General features: G+C 44.5%; 1 protein-coding gene across 10 annotated transcripts in view; it reads left to right on the top strand.

Annotated features, from left to right (window-relative positions):
* The first annotated feature begins 4,675 nt into the window (after positions 1–4,675).
* Positions 4,676–25,035, top strand: part of mtmr1b (myotubularin related protein 1b) — a 96,477-nt gene continuing 76,117 nt past the window's right edge. For 5 of the 10 annotated variants that reach the window (XM_059651338.1, XM_059651343.1, XM_059651340.1 and 2 more), the window contains exons 1-2: positions 4,677–4,853; positions 18,892–18,997. In XM_059651338.1, the coding sequence (XP_059507321.1) occupies positions 4,759–4,853; positions 18,892–18,997 (201 nt within the window). In that variant the 5' untranslated portion in view covers positions 4,677–4,758. The other 5 variants (XM_059651339.1, XM_059651345.1, XM_059651341.1 and 2 more) reach the window with 4 other exon arrangements.

Raw genomic sequence — 25,035 nt, 5'->3', positions numbered from 1 at the left:
GTTATTGTTCCTTTGATGAGTGCTGGGGTGAAAATCTGCCATCATCTGCCTGATCTGGTCTACATCTGACTCCAGCTTGACAGCAACATGGTTGACTCTTGATAAACATTTTTCATGAATTCTTTATTTGCATATCGTTGTGTAAGATCAAGAGGGTATAAAGCCAGTTTTGTATCCAATTGGTTAGCTCCCCCTGTATTCCATGCGATCTAATCTTGCTAACCAGTCTACCATGTGGAACCTTGTCAAAGGCCTTACTAAAGTCCATATAGAGAATGCCACCATTCTGACTTGATCAGTTTTCTTTGATGCTTCTTCAAAAAACTTAATCACGTTAGTGACACATGATTTCCCACACACAAAGCCATGTTGACTTTTCCTAATCAGTCCTTGCCTTTCCATGTGTGTGTAACTGTCCCTCAGAATCCCCTCTAACATCTTGCCCACCACTGACATTAAGCTCACTGGTCTATAGTTCCTTGGCTTTTCCTTACAGCTTTTCTTAAAGAATGGCACCACATTAGCCAACCTTCAGATGTCCAATACCTCACGTGTGGTTGTTGACAATACAAATATCTCATCAAGGGGCCCAGCAATCACTTCCCTAGCTTCCCACAACATTCTGTGATACACCTGATCAAGTCCCGGGGATTTATCTAACTTCATTTTAAGATGTTCAGCACCTCCCCTTCTGTAATATGGACACCTTTCAAGATATCACTACTTATTCCTGGAACCATTCTGGTGAATCACCTTTGCACTCTGCCCTACGCATGCACATTTTTCTTATAACCTGGTGCCTGCAACTGTACATAATATTCCATCTGAGGTCAAACAAGTATCCTGTATAAGTTCAACATGCCCTTCCTGTTCTTATATGCCCTTAATAATAAAGCATGAATACTGTATGCTACAATTACTGCTGTCTTCACCCGTGCTTTGAGTTATAAAGAAAGGCTAGATGGGCTGCAACCTTACTGGAATGTAGGAGGTTGAGAGGTGACCTGATAATAGTTTATAAAATAATGAGGGGTAAAGATAGGGTTAATGGTAATTGTCTTTCCACCAGGGTGTGGGATTTGAAGACTGGGGAGCACATTTTGTAACGTGAGAGGGGAGCTGAAACCTCCCATACCTAGCAACATCCTGGTAAATCTCTTCTGAACCTTCACCAGTTTAATAATATCCTGCCTGTAACTGGTCAACCAGAACTAGATACAGTACTCCAGGAGCGTCCTGTACAACCTTAACATGACTTCTCACTTCTATTCTCAAAGGGCTGAACAATGAAGGCAAGCGTGTCAAACGCCTTTTTAACCACCCTGTCTATAGGTGATGCAAACTTTGAAGAATTATGCACCTGACTGCCAGGTCCCTCTTCTACAACACTACCCAAAACCCTACCATTAACTGTGTAAGCCCTACCATGGTTTGTTGTATCAAAATGCAATACCTCACATTTACCAGATTGAGCTCCATCTGCTGTTTTTCAGCCAATTGACCCATTTTGCCTGAGGGTGGAATTGAACACAAATCTCTGGCTTTGTGGGGTAACAATACTAATGACTGAACCACTTTGCAATCCCTAAAGTATTGTGTTCAATAGTCAAATTGTGCTGTTTAATATATAATGCTTGTATTGCTAATTGTGCATCACCCACAACAAATATACACAAATCACCATGATGTTGACAATGAAATGTAAATATTCATTTAATTTTAATTTTGCATTTAGAAGTCTCCTTAAATCCAAGATAACTTGCTGCTTCCAAAGCCAGTACACTACATAAGACATGAGTCAGGAGTGTGATGGAACAATTTCCATTTGACTGAATGGGGCAGCTCCAACAGCACTGAAGAAATTCCAAGCCATCTCGTCCACTTGATTAGCACCATATTCACCACATTCTACATCCACCCTCTCCATCACCGACATAGTGGCAGCATCGTGTATCAATTGTAAGATGCACTGCAGCACCACCCCAAGACTGCTTTGATATCAGTTTCCAAATCTGTGAGCTCTACCGCATTGGACAAAGACAGCAGATATATAGAAGCACCAGCATGTGCAATTCCCCTGCAAGCCACACTCCAGCCTGACTTGGGAATTATATGATCACCTCTTCATTGTCACTGGTTCAAAATCTTGAAACTTGACTTCCTAACAGGGTAGGTGTACCTGAACAACATGCATTACAGCTGAGCAAGAAAATGCCGACCAACCTCTCAAGGGCAATTAGGGATGGGTAACAATGCAAGTAATGTTACATTCCATGGGAGAATTTGAAACATCTCAGTTTGTATAAACATGCTTTTTACTTGCTGCCATACTATTTCTAATTCCAACTCTTCTCGGTGGTTCAGAGTTTAATGGTAACAGACCGACTATTTACAATGGCTTACCATGTACTCTTATCATAGTAGCATATTTATGCATAATGAAATTGAAGTCTTTTTAAAACACAACACAGTAAGTCATGAAATTGAAACAATTAGTGCTCTGTAGTAAGTTATCAGCATTTGTCAGACATTTCAATGTGATGAGAAAATGCAGTTGTACAATTGGAACGTTTGCTAGAGCATGCTGCAAAACAATGTCCTGGGGTGCAACTGTAATGACTGTTAACTGAGCTGACAAAAACAACAGTCACTGGACTTATATTAAATATAAAATTACAGGAAATGTCTGCTTGGGAAAAGAGGAAAATTACCGGATGCATTTGTCTAGACAGCTGAATGTTAGTGTGCTTCATGTTTTTGTGTTAGAATATTATCTGGACATTAATTTTGTCAACGTGCAGGTCTTTATTACCCTTTGATGTTTATGACATGATCTAGTAGTATCTGATTTCAGTAAGTGAAATTTTGTGGTCCTTGTGTGGCTAATTGTTTCATTCAATTTCAGTTTTTTGGGCTATTTTCTTTATAATTTTTAAACTGGAGAAAAATGTAAAATATGCAATATTTTACGAATGTAATTTTAAGAAATTAGTTCAGGTATGTGAGTACAAAAAAATCTCCAGGATCTCTTTGTATCCAGCAATAGAAAAATCAGGACTGGGACGAAGCTGCTTTGTTTGTCCATCCCCTCCTCAGATTTGTTTGTGTTCTTTGCTTTCCTATTGAACAGCAAACTTGATTTGAAACCTTCACTGATTAATGGATAAGCCATCAAGAAAATGAGTTGGAAATGTTGGATAAGTTTAAATCAGAGTTAACATTTCGGGTCTGGCGATCCTTCCGCAGTTCACCGGACCCAAAACGTTAGCTCTTTTTTTTCACAGATGTGCTGCCAGACTCGCTGAGCTTTTCCGGCAACTTCTGTTTTTATTCCTGATTTACATCATCCACAGTTCTTTACGTTTTTAAAAGGCACTGTCAGGCACTGGTAGCTTATTTATTTGTGCTCTTCATCACTGCACACAATAGCAAAGAGTGCACCAGCTACAAAAATGTACTGCATTAACTTATTAAGGCTTCTAAGCATCATCTGAATCAGGACATGCACCACCTGCACAAGGGCTGCAGGTATGTAGGAGCAGCATCGCCTGAAAATCGCTCTTTAAGTCACACACCGTTTGGACATGACCATTTATTGTAGTCCTTTTACTGTTACTCAGTTACTGCCCAGTAACACCCTTCCTAACACTACTGTGGTTGTCCCTAAATCACTAGTACTGCAATAATTCATGAAATTAGCTTCTAATGGCCTCCTCACACACAGTTAGGGATGAGTATTAAATGCTGGGCCCAGACAGTGAAATTGAACTTTGAGAATGCTTTCTTGCACCTTGTGCATCAATCTAATGCATCTCCAGCCTTCCCAATGATTGACAGATGGCCATCCAGCTGCAGGGTTATCACTTAGTGATGGACGGCTGGCAACCTGCTGATTTTCAACGATCAGAAAGATTTAAAAACACTGATGGTGCCGGGAACATTGTCTTCTATTGATTGACTGTTGTCATTCTCAGGGAGTGACAGCTGTCAGCCTGTTGATTGGCAGCTATTGGTCCCAGGTGAATGACAGGTGTTGGTCCCAATGATTGACAGGTGTCAGTCCCAATGATTGACAGGTGTGGGTCCCGATGATTGACAGGTGTGGGTCCCGGTGATTGACAGGTGTCAGTCCTGGTGATTGACAGATGCATGTCCCAGTGATTGACAGGTGTCAGTTTCGGTGATTGACAGATGCATGTCCCGGGATTGATAGGTGTCAGTTTCGGTGATTGACAGATGCATGTCCCAGTGATTGAGAGGTGTCAGTTTCGGTGATTGACAGGTGCAAGTCCCGGTGATTGACAGGTGCATGTCCCAGTGATTAAGAGGTGTGAGTCCTGGTGATTGACAGGTGCATGTCCCAGTGATTGACAGGTGTCAGTTTTGGTGATTGACAGGTGCATGTCCCAGTGATTGACAGGTGTCAGTTTTGGTGATTGACAGATGCAAGTCCCGGTGATTGACAGGTGTCAGTTTCGGTGATTGACAGGTGCAAGTCCCAGTGATTGACAGGTGCAAGTCCCGGTGGTTGACAGGTGTATGTCCCGGTGGTTGACAGGTGCAAGTCCCGGTGGTTGACAGGTGTATGTCCCGGTGGTTGACAGGTGCATGTCCCGGTGATTGACAGGTGTCGGTCTCCTTGCGGCGCTGGCTGCAGCTGAACTCTGACTCTGCGCAGCTACAGGAAGAGGAAGCGCCGGAGTGAAGCTGTTACTGAGAGGATTTCCGAGGCCGAGCCTCTAACAAAAGGCGGCCGCCATGGACAGGCTGGGCACTTCCGAGAGCCTGGCCACAAAGAGGCCACCGCGCTTGGCCACTGGCTCCGGGCAAGCGAGCTTGGATTCACCGGAAAGGTAGCGGGTCCAGGCCTGGGACTGGGGCCAGCGGGTAGAGGGAGCCGCCCAGGCGCCTGTGGAGCACGACTTTCCCCGGCTCTGTTTGCATCGGGATCCCCGGGCACGGTGCATGGAGCCTGCGTTGGATCTGCAATGGGATCCCGGGTACAGTGAATGGACCCCGGGCTCAGTTTGTATTGGGATCCCAGCCACGGTGCGTGGAGGCCCGGTGGCTCTGCAATGGGATCCCGGGCGCGGAGTATAGAGCCCGGGCTCTGTTCGTATTGGGATCCCAACCACGGTGCATGGATCCCGGGCTCTGTTTGTGTTGGGATCCCAACCACGGTGCACGGATCCCGGGCTCTGTTTGTTTTGGGATCCCAACCACGGTGCACGGATCCCGGGCTCTGTTTGTTTTGGGATCCCAACCACGGTGCACGGATCCCGGGCTCTGTTCGTATTGGGATCCCATCCACGGTGCATGGATCCCGGGCTCTGTTTGTGTTGGGATCCCAACCACGGTGCACGGATCCCGGGCTCTGTTTGTGTTGGGAGCCCCGGCACGGTGCATGGAGTCCCGGCTGGGTTTGCATTGGGATCCCGGGCACGGTGCATGGAGTCCCGGTTGGGTTTGCACTGGGATGGGCTGCGCTGTTGGGAACAGGGACACAAGAGGCCGTGAATTCCAGGGAAAAGTGTAGAGAGCTCAGGCTGCAGGCTCGTCGGAAGGTGCATTTTGGGCCAGTGTCTTTTGAACTAATTGCCGTGTCGTCAATTCCTGGTTTTGGAATGTGAACACTTGTATATGAATGTTTTCACGTTAACCAGAAAACTGCATTAATTGCATTTTGAATGTTGCGCTAATCCAACTTATTACAAATGTTTTTCCTTCCTGGGTCTAATTATTTTCTGAACAGGCCGGTGATGTGGTAGAAATCATCCCATTCATGAAGCTGCTGAAAGAAATTGGTGAAGTTATGTGAAGTCGTGGTCCCGCAATGAGGGACAGTTTTACTTAAATGTAAACTATTTTTCCTATCAAGGTACCCACCAAAAAAAACGGCCTGCAGCTTTGAGCCGGTCTTCACGTAAATTAGGAACTGGAGCAGGGCATTCAGCCCCTCGGACCTTTTCCACCATTCAGTGAGACCACTGCTGATCTGTAACCTGACTCCACGTACCTGCCTTTGTCCCATATTCCTCAATACCCATTGCTTAAGAAAAACATTATCTATCTCAGATTTTAAATCTGACAACTGATCCATTGTCCTTTGCGTAAGAGAGAGTTATGCCTTTTGTGTGTCAAAGTGCTTCTAAACATTCTCACTTGAATAATCCAGCCTTAATTCTCAAACTATACTGTGTAGTCTTAGAATGCCCAACCAGTGCAAATAGTTTATGGTTATTTATGCTGGTTATTTATTCCTTATCTCATTGGCAGACTTGTAAATACAACTAATTATGGGCTGAAGATGACTGATTTCAGCAGTGATCATACAAGGAGACACAGCAGTTACGAACTTCATCCAGATCCAATGTAAAAATAGGAAAAAACAAAGCTGTTACATGCAGCCTGGCTGGTCGTCTTGAAGTCAAACAGAAACTGTCTTGTGTAGCTGAAGTCATGATCATGTATTGCAGACACCCTACATCATGCTGTGTGGCACTGCTGTCATGCAGAAGGGGATAGATTGCAAACAGATCTAGGAATTCAAGACTGGGCATCGGGTGTGCTATAGGCCATCAGCAGCGGCAGAATTTTACTTAAGCACAATCAACGACCCCTTGGTCCACCAGACTTCCCATTCCCAACATTATCATCAAGCCAGGCCACCACTCGCTCCACCGTCAATGCTCAGTAGTAGTAGTCTGCTGTATCTACAGAAATTCAGCAGCGATCCTCAGAAGGTTCTCTGGATCAGTTCCAGAGATGAAAGGCATGTTTTATGAAGAGAGATTGAACAGTTTAGGCCTATACTGTCTGCAGTTTAGACGAATGTGTGGAGATCATATTGAGGTATATAAGATGTTAAAAAGGATTGAGAAAGTAGATTTGGAAAGGATGCGTTATATGGGCCCATCTAGAATGAGGGGTCACAGTTTTAGGCTGAGGGGTAGCAGAAACATGTAGAAAGAAACTGCTTCTGTCAAAGTGAAGGTCTAGGCCCAAAACGTCAGCTTTTGTGCTCCTGAGATGCTGCTTGGCCTGCTGTGTTCATCCAGCTTCACACTTTGTTATCTCGGATTCTCCAGCATCTGCAGTTCCCATTATCTCTTCTGTCAAAGTGCCATGACTTTGGAATTTACTACCTCCAAGTGCATTAGATATCAGGACACCTCAACATATCTCCGCACATTCTTCTAAACTCCAGAGAATATAGACCTAAACTGTTCAATCTGGCTTCATAAAACTATTATTCACAGGACACTGAATAAATTTAAGGAAGAGATGGACAGATTTTTAATTAGTACGGGGTTGCAGGGTTATGGAGAGGGAGCAGAAAAGTGGAACTGAGGCCAAGATGAGATCGGCCACTATCGTATCAAACAGTGAAGCAGGCTTGAGGGGCTGAATGGCCTACCACTGCTCCTAGTTCCTATTGTCAAGTCTTTACTCAATGAAGAGTGCAGGAGGACAGGCATATCTAAAAATGAGATGTCACCTGGGGAAGCTACAGCACAGAACAAATTGCATGCCAAAAAATATAAGCAGCAAGTGAGATAAAGGGCTAAGCTGAATCCCTTACTATCAGCACCCTGGGGATTGAACATCCATTGAACAGAAACTGAACTGGACTCAGCACAGAAACACAGTGGCTGTAAGAGCAGGTCATAGACTAGGAATCCTGAAGCGAGTAACTTGCTTCCTAACTCCCCAAAGCATATCCTGCGATAGGCACAAGTCAGGAGTGTGATGGAATACTCCCCACTTGCCTGGATGGGTGCAGCTCCAACTACACTCAAGAAGCTTGACACCATGCAGGACAAAGCAGCCTGCTTGATTGGCACTGTACCCACAAGCACCCACCACTGGAGATCAGTAGCTATATCACCATTTCAGTCGGTCAAAATCTTGCAGCTCCCTCCCGAATGGCATTGTGGCCGTCCCTGTGCCACGTGAGCTGTAGCAGTGTGTACTATCTACAAGATGCACTGCAGAAATTCACTAAGCCTTCTTAGACAGCACTTTTCAAACCCAAGACCACTTCTATCTAGAAGGAAGAAGGCAGCAGATACATGGGAATAGAACCACCTGCAAGTTCCCCTCCAAACCACTCAACAACTGGCTTGGAGCTATATCACCATTTCAGTGGGTCAAAATCTTGCAGCTCCCTCCCGAATGGCATTGTGGCCGTCCCTGTGCCACGTGAGCTGTAGCAGTTCAAGGTTCACCACAATAATAAAGGTAATAAATGCTGGTGCAGTCTGTAACTTCTACACCTCTAAATTCATAACAAAAAAAGCTGAACTCTACCTTAAATCAGGCCCAATGGTAGAGGTAGATGAGATATAAAATCCTGAAGAGTTTTGACCGGGCTGATGTGGAGGACGTCAAGGGAGAAGCTAGAACTAGGAGTCACTGTTCAAAAGCCAGTGATAATCCACTTGAAACAGAGATTAAGTGATTTTTCTTTGTTCCTCTCTGAGGGTTGTGGGTCTCTGAACTTTCTTCTTGAAAAGGCTGTGGAATCAGAGTCCTTAAAATGTTGAAGGAGAGCTGGATGGATCCTTAATAAGCAAGGTGATCAAAAATTGTGACGATAGGCAAGCATATGAATTTGAAATTACAGTCTGATCAGCCAGCATCTTATTGAATGAAAGAGCAGGTTCGAGCATCTACACCTTCTCCTGCTCCTGATTTGTGTGTTTAGCTCGTTCACTGAAGCCTGTGTGATTTTCTGCCTCAGAATATGCTGGAGGATATTGTATAATTAGAAAACAGAGGTAGACAAACTCTCATTAGCCAGAGGAATCAAGTGTTCTTAGGGGTTTGTAGTGTGGGGATGTGGAATTCAAAACACAAACAGACCTGCCGTGATTTTACTGAATGGCCGAGCAGAATTCGAGGGGCTCTATGGTTTAATTCTGCTCCCGTTTCACATGTTCAAATGGCAGAGGTTGGAGATATGGCAATCGTGACATTTTTCTGGTCAGCCTGCAAATGGCAGAGAAATGTTGCAACGATATGAAGGGTAGTTTACAAGACTGGCTCCTTGAACCCCAACATCAGCATTATACCAGGCCCCTGTCTTAACCAGACTTGTCTACATGTCTGAGTGTTTCATAATGCTACAGGTAATGGTTGAATCCTCATCTTTCCGAGTGTCATATGGAGAGGGATTAACAGGACAGAACTACAGTTTGAGCACTTGCACTGTTTCAGAATTGGTGAAATGGAAGCCGTGTGCCTACAAGTTCTGCTCAGTGTTAAGAGAATGTGCGCATTGTTTCAAGAAAATATCCTGAATGTGTAGAATCTGAACAATTACCTTGCTGTTAGATTTTACTGAAATATGTTCAGCAACATTTAAGTGCATTACTAGGAAATTACTTCATACAAATGGAAGGACTCGTATGAAATAAATTTCTGGACCGAAGAGTTGAAATTTGCCCAGCCTTTGAACCCAGTTCGATGCTCATTAGAACATTGAACAGAGAACATTACAGCGCAGTACAGGCCCTTCGGCCCTCGATGTTGTGCTGACCTGTGAAACCAATCTGAACCCCATCTAACCTACACTATTCCATTATAATGAATTCCATTATCAATATGTTTATCCAATGACCATTTCAATGCCCTTAAAGTTGGCGAATCTACTACCGTTGCAGGCAGGGCATTCCACACCCTTACTACTCTCTGAGTAAAAAAAACCTACCTCTGACATCTGTCCTATATCTTTCACCCCTCAATTTAAAGCTATGCCCCCTCGTGCTAGCCATCTCCATTGAGGAAAAAGGCTCTCACTGTCCACCCTATCTAATCCTCTGATCATCTTGTATGTCTCTATTAAGTCACCTCTTAACCTTCTTCTCTCTAACGAAAACAGCCTCAAGTCCCTCAGCCTTTCCTCATAAGTAATCTCAATATTGTTTACAATGTAATTAATTTACAACTTGATGTACACAAAAGTGTGGGGTGCCATTTATTTTAAATGACTGGATCCAACTGACCAACACATCAGTGAGAAGATACACAGTGTGGAGCTGGAGGAACACAGCAGGTCAGGCAGCATCAGAGGAGCAGGAAAGCCGACGTTTCGGGTTGGGACCCTTCAGAAAAAGACCCGAAGCATCAGCTTTCCTGCTCCACTGATGCTGCCTGGCCTGCTGTGTTCATCCAGCTCCATGCTCTGTTATCTCTGATTCCAGCATCGGTAGTTCTTACTATCTCTGAGTGACAAGACACATCTTGATAAACTTTTGATATAACAAGGTGTGGAGCTGGATGAACACAGCAGGCCAGGCAGCATCAGAGGAGCAGGACTTGTACTAGTTCTCTTGCCTTGCAGTTATTCACAAATTTGGCAAACTTATTTTCTCTGTTTAACTACTTTACTTCTTCATGGGGTGTGGGCTTTGCTGGCTGGAGCTTCATTTATTGCCCTAAATGACCTTGAGAAAGTGGTAGTGAGTTGCCTTCCTGAACCACTACATTTGGTGTAAATACGTGCACAAAGTTGTCAGGGAGGGAGTTCCAGGATTTTGACCCAGTAACTGTGAAGACAGTGATGTGAATTTCCAAGTAAAGGTGGTGTGCTGACTTGAAGAGGAACTTGCAGCGGGTGGTGTTTCCATGTATCTGCTGCTCTTGTCCTTCTAAGAGGTAGAGGTTGTGGGTTTTGAGGTGCGAACGGACCAGTTGTCTTCTGTTTCCTGATAAATGCTGAGCTGGTTCCATTGAATGTTTTGTTGATGTGAAAATACACGACAGAATACATTTGCTAAAAGTCTGGGAGCAAAGACAAAAAAGCACGAGAGCAGGCAGCAGGTAAAGAAGGGTTAGAATTCCAGGTGAAGTCTTTGCCAAAACCTCACTGTTCTGATGAAAGACCCTTCCCAAAAATGTTAGCCTGTAGGTGCTGACTGACTGAACGATTGTATGTTAGTAGCATTTTCTGTGCTTTTGTTTCTGTTGGTGGCTGTCTAGTTGATTTGCTTTGTGAATCTGATCCTTGGTGACTAGAAGGGGAATGGGTTCAGACCCTGCAGGTTTTGTTCTGGCATGAGTATAAAAGATTTCCAGTGGGGAATCGAAAATAACCGTGAAGACCAGCGGAGTGGGGAAATACACGTGTCAGTTCACTGATCTTCTAAACTATCAACTATAAACTCCTGGGAATGAATATTTTGCACCTCCGATTTTAGATGATCTAATTTTTTGGAATCTGAGAAGTATTTCCGAGTGTTTGCGTTTTTCAGTGTTCATGATATATGTATATTACGCTGAGAATTTGACCAACTCAGGACTATCTTATTTGTTTAACATATGGCAATATGAGTTAATGTTATGACTATATGTTTAGTATCACATAAAGGCAGACATGTGGAATGGTGCAGGAGAGATTTATTCAGATAGTCTCAGGGTGAGGGACTGTAGCAACATGGAGACACTAGAGAAGCTGGTATTGTTCTCTTTTAGGCAGCGGAATTTATGGTGAGACTTGTTTCCGTTGACAGGAGGGCTAGAGAGTAGATTTAAATTAAAACATCGAAGGATGAAAAGTCACAACAGAGCAGTGCAAAAAGACTGAGCCAAGTTGAAAATACATCAACATCTGAAATCCTCCTTTATAATTTTGCTGCACCTATACTTGCCATGTTCTGCCCTTTAATAAACAGAACGTAATTCTAAAGCTCTGCTGTACCTTGTTTTATAACATAGAGAGGCATAGATAGAGTTGATAGCCAGAGACTATTTCCCAGGGCAGAAATGGCTAGCACGAGGGGTCGTAGTTTTAAGCTGGTTGGTGGAAAGTATAGAGGGGATGTCAGAGGCAGGTTCTTTACGCAGAGAGTTGTGAGAGCATGGAATGCGTTGCCAGCAGCAGTTGTGGAAGCAAGGTCATTGGGGTCATTTAAGAGACTGCTGGACATGTATATGGTCACAGAAATTTGAGGATGTATACATGAGGATCAATGGTCGGCACAACATTGTGGGCTGAAGGGCCTGTTCTGTGCTGTACTGTTCTATGTTCTATGTTCTATGTTCTATTAGCTCTGTCAAACTTCACCTTGGTTTTAAAATTGCTGTAATTGCTGTCAAAATCTTTCACAGTGGCATCCCTTTCTGTCTCTGTAATGTCCTCCAGCCCCACAGCCCTCCCTGGCCTGTTGTTCATCCCAGCTTTTAATTCCTTCACTATTGGTGGCTGTGTGTTCAGCCGGCAAGTCTCGAAGCTCCATAATTCCCTTACTGTACCTGTCTGCCTCCATCTGCAGTTGCCTCCTCTAAGACACACTGTGGAAACCTCCAGCTTTTTTCACCTGACCAAATATTACCTTCCTTTTGTTTTGTAACACTCCTGTGAAGTGAGTTGGGTTATCTTTAGGGTGCAAGACCTGTGCATATTTGTATTGTTGCCGCTGTGCAACGCTGAGTATATAATGATGGTGAAACCAGAATAAAATCCTGATTTGTGGCCAAATAACCACGTGCTGATTTTGTGGCCAGAAATGAATGTTATGTATTATACCATGAACCATAATATGATCTCTTAGATTAATGCAGTTGCGATGTGCTTTCTAGTTTTCAAAATACACACACTGGAATTTCAAAATGTCAAGTTAATGCTTCTTTTTCTTTTCAAAAAGTCAAAGTTGACTCATTTTTATTTGCCCATATTGTTCACTCCCGTGACTGAAGCTGCTGATTCTTGCTGAGATTTGGTGCCAGGGGAAGTCTCTACTTTCTCCAAGTTGCCACTTGTCTCTGTGCCGGTCTGCACCGGGAGTGTTATCACACTGTCTCTGTGCCTGTCTGCACCGGGAGTGTTATCACACTGTCTCTGTGCCTGTCTGCACCGGGAGTGTTATCACACTGTCTCTGTGCCTGTCTGCACCGGGAGTGTTACCACACTGTCTCTGTGCCTGTCTGCACCGGGAGTGTTACCACACTGTCTCTGTGCCTGTCTGCACCGGGAGTGTTATCACACTGTCTCTGTGCCTGTCTGCACCGGGAGTGTTATCACACTGTCTCTGTGCCTGTCTGCACCGGGAGTGTTAGCCCATTGACTCTGTGCCGGTCTGCACCGGGAGTGTTAGCCCGCTGTCTCTGTGCTGGGAGTGTTAGCACTTTTTTTGGCAAAGTAGCTCATGCCCTCTCCAAAAGTGAAGCACAACTTGGAGTGGATGTAAACACTATTTCTTTTCCTCTATCCTACCCCTGGAATGATTCTGAACAGCCCCTGAATTGCTGCCCCGATTTTCATCAACAAAGAGCAGAATTTGAACCTGGGACTGCCAGGTTTGTATCAGCATTTTTAAAATTTCAAAATATGCTTTAGTTATTAAAAAATCTTTATTTTTACATTGTCACAACTGCAGCTCGGTTCAGTACTGCAGCATATCAAGGAAACAAACAAACATTGAAGTTTTACTCTACCCAAACAAACCAAAGGCATCTCTTCCTGGAACTAGACTATACTTACATGCATTTGATGTACAGGTAGGTCCTATAACTGAGCAGACCTCCATTTACCTTCAGCAGGGAGCCCTCAGACCGTGGTCTTTCCCTACAGCACTTTGCTGGCAGCTGCCCCAAGCTTTAGTGGGTCCCTTAGCCTGGATTCTGGAATGCGCCAGTTTGCAACACTTGGTCAGGGTAGACTCCTTGCTCTGGAAGAGCAGTGAGGTTCGGCCAGACCAAAAAGCGTCTGTCACTAACTTGATTGTCTCAGTGTTTGTCCCAGGGAACAGATGGTGGAGCACAGAGTCCTGTGTCATTGAGATGCTGGGGATGAACCCTGATAAAAACCACTGTATCTTTCTCCAGACGTCCTTTGCAAAGGCACATTCTAGCAGGAGATGTGTGTGACAGCAGCTGCAAACGCAGTGTGCGGAGCTGTGCATTGACTGGGTGAACATGAAATTGTGAATAAAAACCGAGAGGACTGCGGATGCTGTAAATCAGGAACAAAAACAGAAGTTGCTGGAAAAGCTCAGCAGGTCTGGCCGCATCTGTAAACAGAAAAATCAGAGTTAACGTTTCGAGTTCGGTGACCCTTCCAGCAATTTGGTTTTTGAACACGAAATAGTGCCCTTCTCACCACCACACGTGAGATGTCTTGGTGCTTGTTGGAAAGTTCTGGTGATGAGACATTCTGCTGAAAGACTTTGACGGTCTGCTCAGGGAACCACAATCTGCATTGGCATTTTTCCAGTGGCTGAGCTCCCTGTGAAGGTGACACACTCATATTAAACCGGTCACCAGTCATCTTTCTCTAATGAGAGAGCAGCCCTAGGGTCTGATGTGGCTGTGATGACTTGACCCTTTACTTGGCTAATAGGCAAAATGTTGAAGTCCCCACAGAGCCATACGGCTGCTGTCTCGTTGGAGAGAGATGAGTGGTGGTGAGTTTAACCCGAGAGCCACCACACCTCGGGCGAGGGGAGAGGCTGAGGAGGGGAGTCCTTCATAGTAACCTCAGGCAGTGTAGGAGTTGAACCCTCACTGTTGGCATCACTCTGCATCGCAAACCAGCTGTTCAGCCAACTAAGCTAACCGACCCTCTATTGCCATAGCAGTACATACGCTGAAGAATATCTTTATCCATCAGATCAGCTACCTAACTACAATCCATTTTAAAAATATTGAATCTGTGTACATTTTGTCAATTTATGTGAAATGATAAATTCCTACTGCCACATTTACAAAAATGCCTGGAATGAGTTAATTGGTGAAATTAGAGAAACAGGGGCTGCTCTCATTCGAGCAGAGAAGGTTAAGGATAGATTTAATATCAAAACCAAGCATGGAAAGAGTAAATAAGGAGAAACTGGTTTGAGTGCTGGAAGTGTCAGTCACCACAGGAGACAGATTTAAGATAAATGTCAAAAGAATCTAAGAGAAAAAGACGATTTTTTTGACACATACTAGCTGTTGTGATCAGGAACACACTGCCTGATAGGATGATAGCAGCAGGCTCAATAATAACTCGCAAAAGGAATTTGATTAATAGAGAAGTATTGCAGAACGTTGGGTAGAGGAGTAGTGGATAGATTGTACAAAGATGTGGGTAAGGCTCGATGGGCTGATTGGCCTCCTGAGCTGTTACCTTCAATGAATTGCCAACCTGAACTTGTCATGCTGTGGAAGAACAAGGTGTGGAGCTGGATGAACACAGCAGGCCAAGCAGCATCAGAGGAGCAGGAAAGCTGACGTTTCGGGTCGAGACCCTTCTTCAGAAATGGGAGAGGGGAAGGAAGTTCTGAAATAAATAGGGATAGAGGGGGGAGGCAGATGGAAGATGGATAAAGGAGAAGATAGCTGGAGAGGAGACAGACAGGTCAAAGAGGTGGAGTTGGAGCCAGTAAAGTGAGTGTAGGTGGGGATTTAGGGAGGGGATAGTTGGTAAGAGATTACAAGAGGGTTGCAGTGAGAGAGGGGTAACACTGAGGTCTTTCCGGAGGGAGGAGGGTAACTTCTTCAAGGTAGGCATCGTTGGAAGAGGCTTCGCAGTGAGGTTAAAATTGTTACAGAGATAGTAGGAACTGCTGATGCTGGAGAATCTGAGATAACAAGGTGTCGAGCTGGATGAACACAGCAGGCCAAGCAGCATAAGAGGAGCAAGAAAGCTGACGTTTCGGGCTGTGGAGATGCTGCAGACCTGGAACAGGCAGAAAGGTTTAATTACGGCTGGTTTAAATGACATTTTGGGTCTGGACCCTTCTTCAGAAAAGTTTCTCTGAAGAAGAGTCCTGTCCTGAAATGTCAGCTTTCCTGTTCCTCTGATGCTGCCTGGCCTGTTGTGTTCCTCCAGCTCCACACTGTGTTTTCTCTGACTCCAGCATCAGCAGTTCCTACTATCCATGGATGGAAAGTTGGCTTCCGTGATGTTCTGAGCTAAACACACAACTTTCTGTAGTTTGTTACGGTCCTAGACAGAGCACTTGCTGTTATGCATCCGGATAGAATGCTTTCTATGGTGCATCCTTGTGGAATCTGTATGCCTGGTCCAATTATCTCCTGCTCCTTAAGTCTGTTTCATCTGAGGATTACACTGAGTCCTTCCTGCAACGTCGTGAGAGATTGACTCGCATTTTGTAAAATCTTCATATTTTTGCAAACTTAGACATTGTCACAAAAGTAACTTTATGCAGTGTAACAACTTTAAAAATAAATCTATATGTAACAAAAACAAGCAGAGAAACTGTCCAGCCACACACTATTCCGGGCACACGTTATCTTCAACCTTAACACCAAGCAGATTGTAGCAGGGTTCTGAAGAAGGGTCACTGGAACCGAAATGTTAACTCTGCATTCTGTCTATAGATGCTGCCTGAACTGCCGAGTTCCTCCAGCAATTCCTGTTTTTTGTTTCTGATCTCCAGCATCTGCAGTTCTTTTGATTTTTATTTTTGTTTAAGACTGTACTTTAAAAGGATGGCAGTACATTGTGGCTTACCTTTGATATTGTTGCTGCCCTAAAAAACCTGAATTTTTGTTGAGTTTTTTATTTGTTCGTGAGAAAAGTTTGGATTAGCAGCTAGTACTTTGCTACACCCTCAAAGATACCTGAGTTAGACAAACGACGTGATCTATTTGGCATTTGACAAGGTGCTGCATGGGAGACTGTTAAATAAGAAAGGATCCCATCGTGTTAAGGGCAAGATACTGTCGTGGATACAGGATTAGCTGAGTGGCAAAAGGCAGAGTAGGGATATAGGAGTCTTTTTCAGTCTGGCTGCAGGTGACTAGTGGTGTTCTGCAGGGATGAGTGTTGGGACCACAACTATTCAAGTCACACATTAATGAACTGGAAGAAGGAACTGAGGGCATTGTTGCTAAGTTTACAGATGGTACAAAGATAGGTGGAGGGACAAGCAGTGTTGAGGAAGCAGGGAGACTGCAGAAGGACTTGGACAGGCCAGGGGAGTGGGCAAAGAAGTGGCAGATGGAACACAGTGTGGGAAAGTTATGCATTTTGTTAGGAAGAATAGAGGCGTACCTTTACTTTCTAAATGGCAAAGGCTTTGGAAATCTGAAGCAGAAAGGGGGCTTTGGGAGTCTTAGTTCAGGATTCTCTGAAGGTTAACATGCAGGTTCAGTTGCAGATCGGAAAGCAAATGCAATGTCAGCATTCATTTTGAGAGGCCTAGAATATAAAGGCAGGGATGGAATGCCAAGGCTGTGTAAGGCTCTGGTCAGACTGCATTTTGAATATTGAGAATAGTTTTGAGCCCTGTATGTAAGAAAGGATGTGCTGGTGTTGGAGGCAGTCCAGAGGAGGTTTACAAGAGTGATTCCACAGATGAAGGGCTTGTCATATTGCGGAGCAGTTGAGGACTCTGGGTCTGTACTCACTGGAGGTTAGGAGGATCAGGGAGCATCTGATTGAAACTGACAGGGCTGGATAGAGTGGACATGGAGAACGTAGCTTCGTTAGTGGGAGAGACTAGGACTTGAGTGCAGGATCAACCCTTTAGAACAGACGAAGAGGAATTTCTTCAGCTAGAGAGCAGTAAATCTGTGGAACATGTCGCTGAGGGTGTGGGAGGTTAGGCCATTGAGTGTATTTGAGACCGAGATAGCTGCTCTTGATTTCTAAGGGGATCAAGGGTTACAGAGAGAAGGCAGGATAGTGGGCTGAGAAATATGTCAGCCATGATCGAACAGTGGAGCAGATTCCACCATTGACCCAGAGATAGTAGGAACTGCAGATGCTGTAGAATCTGAGATAACAAGGTGTAGAGCTGGATGAACACAGCAGGCCGAGCAGGAAGGCTGACGTTTCTGACCTAGATCCTTCTTCAGAAAAGGGTCTCGGTGATTTTCTAAAGAAGGGTCTTGGCCCGAAATGTCAGCTTTCCTGCTCCTCTAATGCTGCTTGGCCTGCTGCATTCATTCAGCTCTGCACCTTGTTACAGATAACAAAGTGTTATCTTTAGTTACCCCAGAGATGGTGGTAGAGAGCTGCCTTCTTGAAATCTCTGAAGTGCTTGGGATGTAGGGCCGCCCAGAGTGCTGTTCTAGGGAGTTCCAGGACTTTGACCCAGTAACAGTAAAGGAACTGTGACATAGTTCCAAGTAAGAATTGTGAGCGTGACTTGGTGGATGTGGGGGTTGGGCAGGGAATCTTGCAGGTAGTGGTCATCCCCATGTATCTGCTGCCTTTGTTCTTCTTTTGGTAAAGGTCATGGGTTTGGAAGGTGCTTTGAAGGAGCCTCAGTGAGTTACTGAAGTGCATACCATACGTGGTACACACTGCTGCTATTGGTGTCAGTGCTGAAGGGAATGAATGGTAAAGATGCAGTACCAGTGAAGCAGCCTGCTTTGTCCTGGATGGCATCGAGCGTCCTAAGTAATGTTGGAGTTGCGCTCATCCAGACACAACCATAAGCTCGAGTGTCTGTAAGTTGTGCTGTGATATGATAATTGCTGATGCCAAACCTGTTGCTTTTTTCAGGAAGTTCAATACACCCTTATCCTGTACTGACTGAGTTACACACCTCCACTGTTTTAGACATTCAGTCAACCTGTTGTGTTATGTCACTGTTCTGAAGTAGGTGGCACTTCAATACAGGATCCTCTGGCTCAGAGGTGATGGCACTACTTCTATGCCATAAGATTCCTCACCATATTGTTTTAGGACAAATCAGCTCATCAACTAGCTGTTTGTACCTTGTTAAAGTGTGATTAACTTGTGGTCAGTTTTGAATATAATGCATGAGGATGGTCCTGTGTTTAAAAATATGTTGATTAGTTGGGTCTTTGATTTTAAACAACTGCTTTCTGAAGTGATCAACCATTATTAATGGCAATAATAAAATGGTGCAGTCTGGTTTTTAATTAGCCACTGTTGTTGATGGAGCCTGATGGGTTCTCCTGTTCACACAGCCCTCCAGGATCTCATGTTGAATGGTGTAAACAGCTCATAGCCGCTACTATTTCAACCCAGCTTTCGACGACACCAGCACCGGATACCATCTCTAAAGATTACCGGGTAAGTGATGCCACTTTAAACTCATGACACCTGTAGCCTTAGAGTCTGTTTCTCACGATAACTCTCTCAGGTCCCTTTGTCTCCTCTCTGAAGACACCCTGCCGCTACCAGCAAAACTTTGTGTGTCTAAGTGATGACTGGTTGTGTGAGGGTCATTTCTGAATTATCCTTCACCCTCGTTAAGTGTCTCCCTAATACCCCAATCTGCTGCATAATTTGGGCAATAAAACCTGCGCTGTGTGGGTACACATGGATGTTGGTACATTCTGGTGTTAGTATATCCAATGTATTATGGCATTGACCTGATCTATGAACAATAAAAAAAACTGAAAATAATTCTTGTTTTTACTGTAGAAATATTAATGACACTACAGAAGCCAACTAAAAGGTTATGCAGATTGCATTGTGTGTTATCGATTTGATGTTCTGGAGTATGGCTCAGCATCGGTGTCTATAATGCAGTATAATTTAGTTTATTACTTTCATTTACAGCAGACCAAAATATTTTAAAGTGCACACAATGACCAGCCTTTAGAAAGCAGTGAATGGTATTCTTGTAAATACAGCTGCCAGTGTTGTTGGTGAAGAATGGAAACCCATTATTTGTGTTCCTCTTCACAGGAGGGTTTACTCAAAACTACAGAAGTCCTAAAGCAGTAGAGGATATTGATCAAGTTTCAAAACAGTAGCTGCTTGGTACTGAGACTTTTGCAAGTCATGAGTGGGTGGGTTAAGTGATGGTTTGGATACAAAATTGGCTCAGACTCAGGAAGTAAAAGTGTGGTGACGAGGGATGTTTTTCAGGCTGAGACCAATTTGTTGTGGAGTTTCACAAGGATTAATTTAGATCCATTACTTTACTCAATTTTTATAAGTACCTAGACTCCAATGCATGGAGCCAATTATAATGCTTTCAGACAATGCTGAAAGTAGAAGAGAATAATTAGAGTGTGCAGGATGACATAAGGTAGGATGGTGAAATGGATAGAGATGGGTGATGGGATTCAGTACAGAGAGCTATGCAATGATGCCTTTGCGGGTCTAATATGGAAAGATGGTATACGATGTGGCAAAAGATTTAAATGTGTGACAAGCTCAGAGACACTGGTGTCCATATACACCAATCCTTAAAAAAAAGGTGACAGAGCAAGTTCACAAAGTGGTTCAAAAAGCATATGCGTTATTCCTGTTTGTAGAGTGGAGTATAAAAGCAAAGGGATCAGTGCCAGAAGTGTACAAATGATGGTTCAAATCTCAGCTCGAGTATGTTGGATAATACTGGACCCTACACTTTAGGAAGATGTGAAGCTCTTAGAGAGGGCACAGAAGATGTTTACCAGGATGTGATCTTTGTGTGATGTCTTGATGTCATGAGGAGAGGTTGGAAATTTTACAGCTGTTCACCACCAGAACAGAGAAGGTTGAGAGGTAATCTTAACAGAGATCTTCAAGATGGTACTAGAGTTTGATGGCATGACAGGTGGGTCAATAACTAGAGAACGTGGAGTCAGAGTAATTGGGAAATGATTTACAGGAGATCAATTGAAGTCCTCACGCAGCATGTTGTTGGAATCTGGAACCTCGACCTGAAATGATGACGGAAGCTGATTACTGAAATAATGTTAAAAGGGAGTCGGAGACGCACTCAAAAGGTGGAGGAGTTTACAGGATTATGGACAAACGCTGGGAATGAGAGGCGAACTAAAATTATTGAAGAGGTGCACCTGGCTGGACAGTCTCATTCTATGCTGCAAGTGAGACTGTGAACAGTGTAAATGAATAATTCCTCCTATGTGAGGGTCATTAGAATATTAGGGTTGAACAATCTAAGCCTGTGCATAGCTAGTTCAAGCAAACTGGTGAGTTCAGAGGAAGGATATTATGTTGAGGTGTCGATGTCAGATATGTTCCCTTTTTATTTTGGATGTGTAGATTGTGAAAATCTTTTCAGTGCCACCTTTGTTACCAGTGTAAAACTCTAGCTGCTGGAGATTGTTTTGCGAGTGAAATAGAGATGCTGCCACATGACAAGCTGATATTTGAGATAGCTGTAAATTATTACCCCCATTGACTGAATCCTAATTCAAATCCATAAGTTACCGGGCCCTTTAAAACAACTGAGAACTCACATTATTTGGACAATGACACTACAGAACTAAACAGCATCAACTTTGCAAACGCATGTGCTGTTGGACAAACACTGCCATACACGTTGAGATACATGCGAGACACATGCGAAGAAGCCGATTCAACTTTGCAGTTTTTCCCCTTCAAATCTAAATTTAACAGAAAAGAGATATTGCAGTTTGTTTTTGACTGTTGGGTTCTGATGATTTATCAATGTATTTCTCCCCACTCATTCTCTTTTGAATAAATGCTGTCACTTTGTCCTCTGTTCTTGGTAGTTTGTATAAGGTAAGTCTGTTGTGTGCTGCAGAATGCTAGACCATCAACAGCAGTGGCCCTACAGCTATACAACATCATTCATGTCATTTGACTTGTCATCTTATGGTATCTGTCTCAGAATCTTCTCAAAATATCTCTCCGACCGTTACAAGCAATGATGTTACTGCAGATCCACAGATTCCACAATAAGTCTGGGTTACTCCCGTTCCATCTTTTTGCAAAGGTGGTGTTTCTTTATCCTGGTTTCCCCATCATCTCTTATCTGATGACTCCACTGTCTGTGCCAGGATTTCTGAAATCCCAACCTTTTCCAACTGTTGCTCCTCCGTGACGATCGTCAGTGTGTCCGACGTGATCTGCACTATCTCCTGAGCCATTCTCCTCACTCTCCTCTCAGCAGCTGAGGCCCTTTTCCCCAACCATCGGAACCCACCAGATCCACTTCCACCGCTTTCGGCTAAATTCCACCACCTCCTTTCTCCAGGATCCTGTTTCCTATCCTTGTCCATGCAGGAAAGGCTGCACATATCCCTTTACCTTCTCCACTGCCTGAAGTTTATGTGAGATAGTGATCTTTGTAAATTTTTGTGTTGTTTGCTGCTCGGGTCTCTTTTTGTACTTCTTCCAGTCCTTCTTCAGAATTAAAATGTGTTTCCACTTTTTCGCTTTCTTTCCTTATGCCTCTCTTGTACTTGACTAAACCGATCATTTTTAACGTTTTTGGTTTGATCAAGGGCATGCACCAGGAAGAGTAACCTGCTCGTTTTCTTTACAGGTGCTGACTGACTCCTCTGCATTTGCAGAATTTTCTGGTTTTAGTTTCTAATTTCCAGCATTTACATTTCATTTGTCATTTACTCCTGGCTGCTGACAGTGGCACTACGATACGCTGTAGGAACCTGTGTCCTCCGAGAGAATCCTCTCACAGGCTGGTGCAGCTGACAGAGTAGAACTTTTGTTATATATTAAGCCCACTTTTCTGATGCACTCTGTGGCATTTTCACAGCAAAATGCCCTGTGCCCAGTCTCTGCAGGTATTGCAGGTGACAGCGCAGGTCAATAGAGTGGTCAAGAAGGCACACGGCATGCTTTCCTTCATCGGGCGGGGTACTGAGTACAAGATTTGGCAGGTCATGTTACAGTTGTATAAAACTTTGGTTCGGCCACATTTGGAGTACTGCGTTCAGTTCTGGTCGCCACATTACCAAAAGGATGTGGATGCTTTGGAGAGGGTGCAGAGGAGGTTCACCAGGATGTTACCTGGTATGGAGGATGCTAGCTATGAAGGGAGGTTGAATAGATTAGGATTATTTTCATTAGAAAGATGGAGATTGAGGGGGAACCTGATTGAGGTCTACTAAATCATGAGGGGTATAGACAGGGTGGATAGCAAGAAACTTCTTCCCAGAGTGGAGGACTCAATTACTAGGGGTCGTGAGTTCAAAGTGAGAGGAGGAAAGTTTATGGGAGATATGCGTGGAAAGTTCTTTATGCAGAGGGTGGTGGGTGCCTGGGACACGTTGCCAGCGGAGGTGGTAGACGCAGACACGATAGTGTCTTTTAAGATGTATCTGGGCAGGGAGCAAAGGGATACAGACCCTTAGAAAATAGGCGACAGGTTTAGACAGCGGATCTCGATTGGCGCAGGCTTGGAGGGCCAAAGGGCCAGTTCCTGTGCTGTAATTTTCTTTGTTCTTTGTATTGCGCCGGCAACCATTATTTGTGGTGACCATTTTGTTTAGACATCTTTCAAAGTAGGAGTTAAGCCCTGCATCAGTGTCAGCGTTGCTTTTTGCTTCTTTGATGGGATATAGGTGCCTCTGGTAAGGCCATCTCATCCCTAATGTCCTTTGAGCTGCATGGCTTGTTGGGGCCTTCTCAGAGGGCAGATAAGAGTCAACCATGTTGCTCTGGATCTGGAGTCACGTGAAGGCAAGGCCAGGTTGGCAGATTCCAGAAACGAAGGCGATGATGGTATGTTATTATCATAGAACATAGAATCCCTACAGTGAGGAAACAGGCGCTTCGGCCCAACACGTCCATGCCGACTCTCAGAGCAACCCATCCCCCTATAACCCACCTAGTCTACACATCCCTGAACATTACAGCAATTTAGCATGGCCAATCCACCTCGCCTGCACATGTTGGGACTGTGGGAGGAAGCCGGAGCACCCGAAGGAAACCCATGCAGACACGAGGAGAACATGCAAACTCCACACAGACAGTGGCCTGAGGGTGGAATTGAACCTGAGTCCCTGGCGCTGTGACGCAGCAGTGCAAACCACTGAGCCACCGTGCCGGCCCCTAAGTAGTATCACTACACCATTAATCTGGAGATCCAGGTAATTTTCTGGGAACTTGGGTTCAAAGCCCACCACGGCAGATGGTGAAATTTGAACTCCATAAAAATATCGAATTAAGAGTCTCACAATGACAACCATGACTTGTTGTTGATTGTCAGAAAAACCCGTCTGGTTCAGTAATATCCTTTAGGGAGGGAAGCTGCTATCCTTACCTGGTCTGGCCTACGTGGGACTCCAGACCTACGGCAATGTGGTCGGCTCCTAACTGCTCTCAGGCAATCAGCGATGGGTAATGAATGCTGGCCTAGCCAGCGACAACCTCATCCCATGAATGAATTTTTAGAAAAAGAACATCAGTGAACCAGGAACAAAAACACAAATTGCTGAAAAAGCACAGCAGGTCTTGCAGCCTGCCTGTAGACAGAAATCAGAGTCAATGTTTCGGGTCCAGCGACCCTTCTTCAGAATGGATGAGCCGGGTGGTCACTGTTCCTGAGGCTGCTTTTTCAATTCCACAGTGTTTTGAATTAATTCAAATTGACACTAGCTGCTGTGTGTTGGCATTGGAGTCCATGTTCTTACAACATCCACCAGTTCTGGATTCTTCGTTGAATGACGATATCCTTCCCCCAAGTAAGGAGTCTCACCCATGTTGCAGGGCCCCTGTTTTAAAGAAAAAGCCCTTGTGGCAGTGTAGAGTGGGGCAAATATCGGATTACTCCACTCGTGAATGATTAGGGGTCCCAAAACAGAACTAGTTATTTTAATAGAGATAACAAGGTGTAGAGCTGGATGAACACAGCAGGCCAAGCAGCATCAGAGGAACAGGAAAGCTGACATTTCGGGCCTAGACCCTTCTTCTGAAGACGTTTTGGGCCTAGACCGTGCTCCTCTGATGCTCCTTGGCTTGCCGTGTTCGTCCAGCTGTACACCTCGTCATCTCAGATTCTCCAGCATCTGCAGTCCCTACTGTCTCTGAAATAGTTATTTTAATCTTTGTTTCTGAACATTGAACCTCACTGTGGCACTGGGGGAAGCAGAAAGGCACTTGAGTGCACAGGAGTTGAAACTGTCTGTCCTCCTGTGCCTCAGCCTACCTCTCTCCATTGTCCCCCACCACCCCAAAGACCAGAACAAGCCTCCCTGCAGTGTCCCATTGGGCAAGGTAGCTGCAAGGATTTCAGTGCTCACGTCATCCTGGCTGTGATGAGAGATAATGGGAACTGCAGATGCTGGAGAATCCAAGATAACAAAGTGTGAAGCTGGATGAACACAGCAGGCCAAGCAGCATCTCAGGAGCACAAAAGCTGATGTTTCAGGCCTAGGAAG

This window comes from Stegostoma tigrinum, chromosome 15 (assembly GCF_030684315.1).
Source record: "Stegostoma tigrinum isolate sSteTig4 chromosome 15, sSteTig4.hap1, whole genome shotgun sequence".
Classification (NCBI taxonomy): Eukaryota; Metazoa; Chordata; class Chondrichthyes; order Orectolobiformes; family Stegostomatidae; genus Stegostoma; species Stegostoma tigrinum.
Note: the sequence above shows the minus strand (reverse complement) of the source record. Positions and strands in the feature narration are given on the sequence as shown.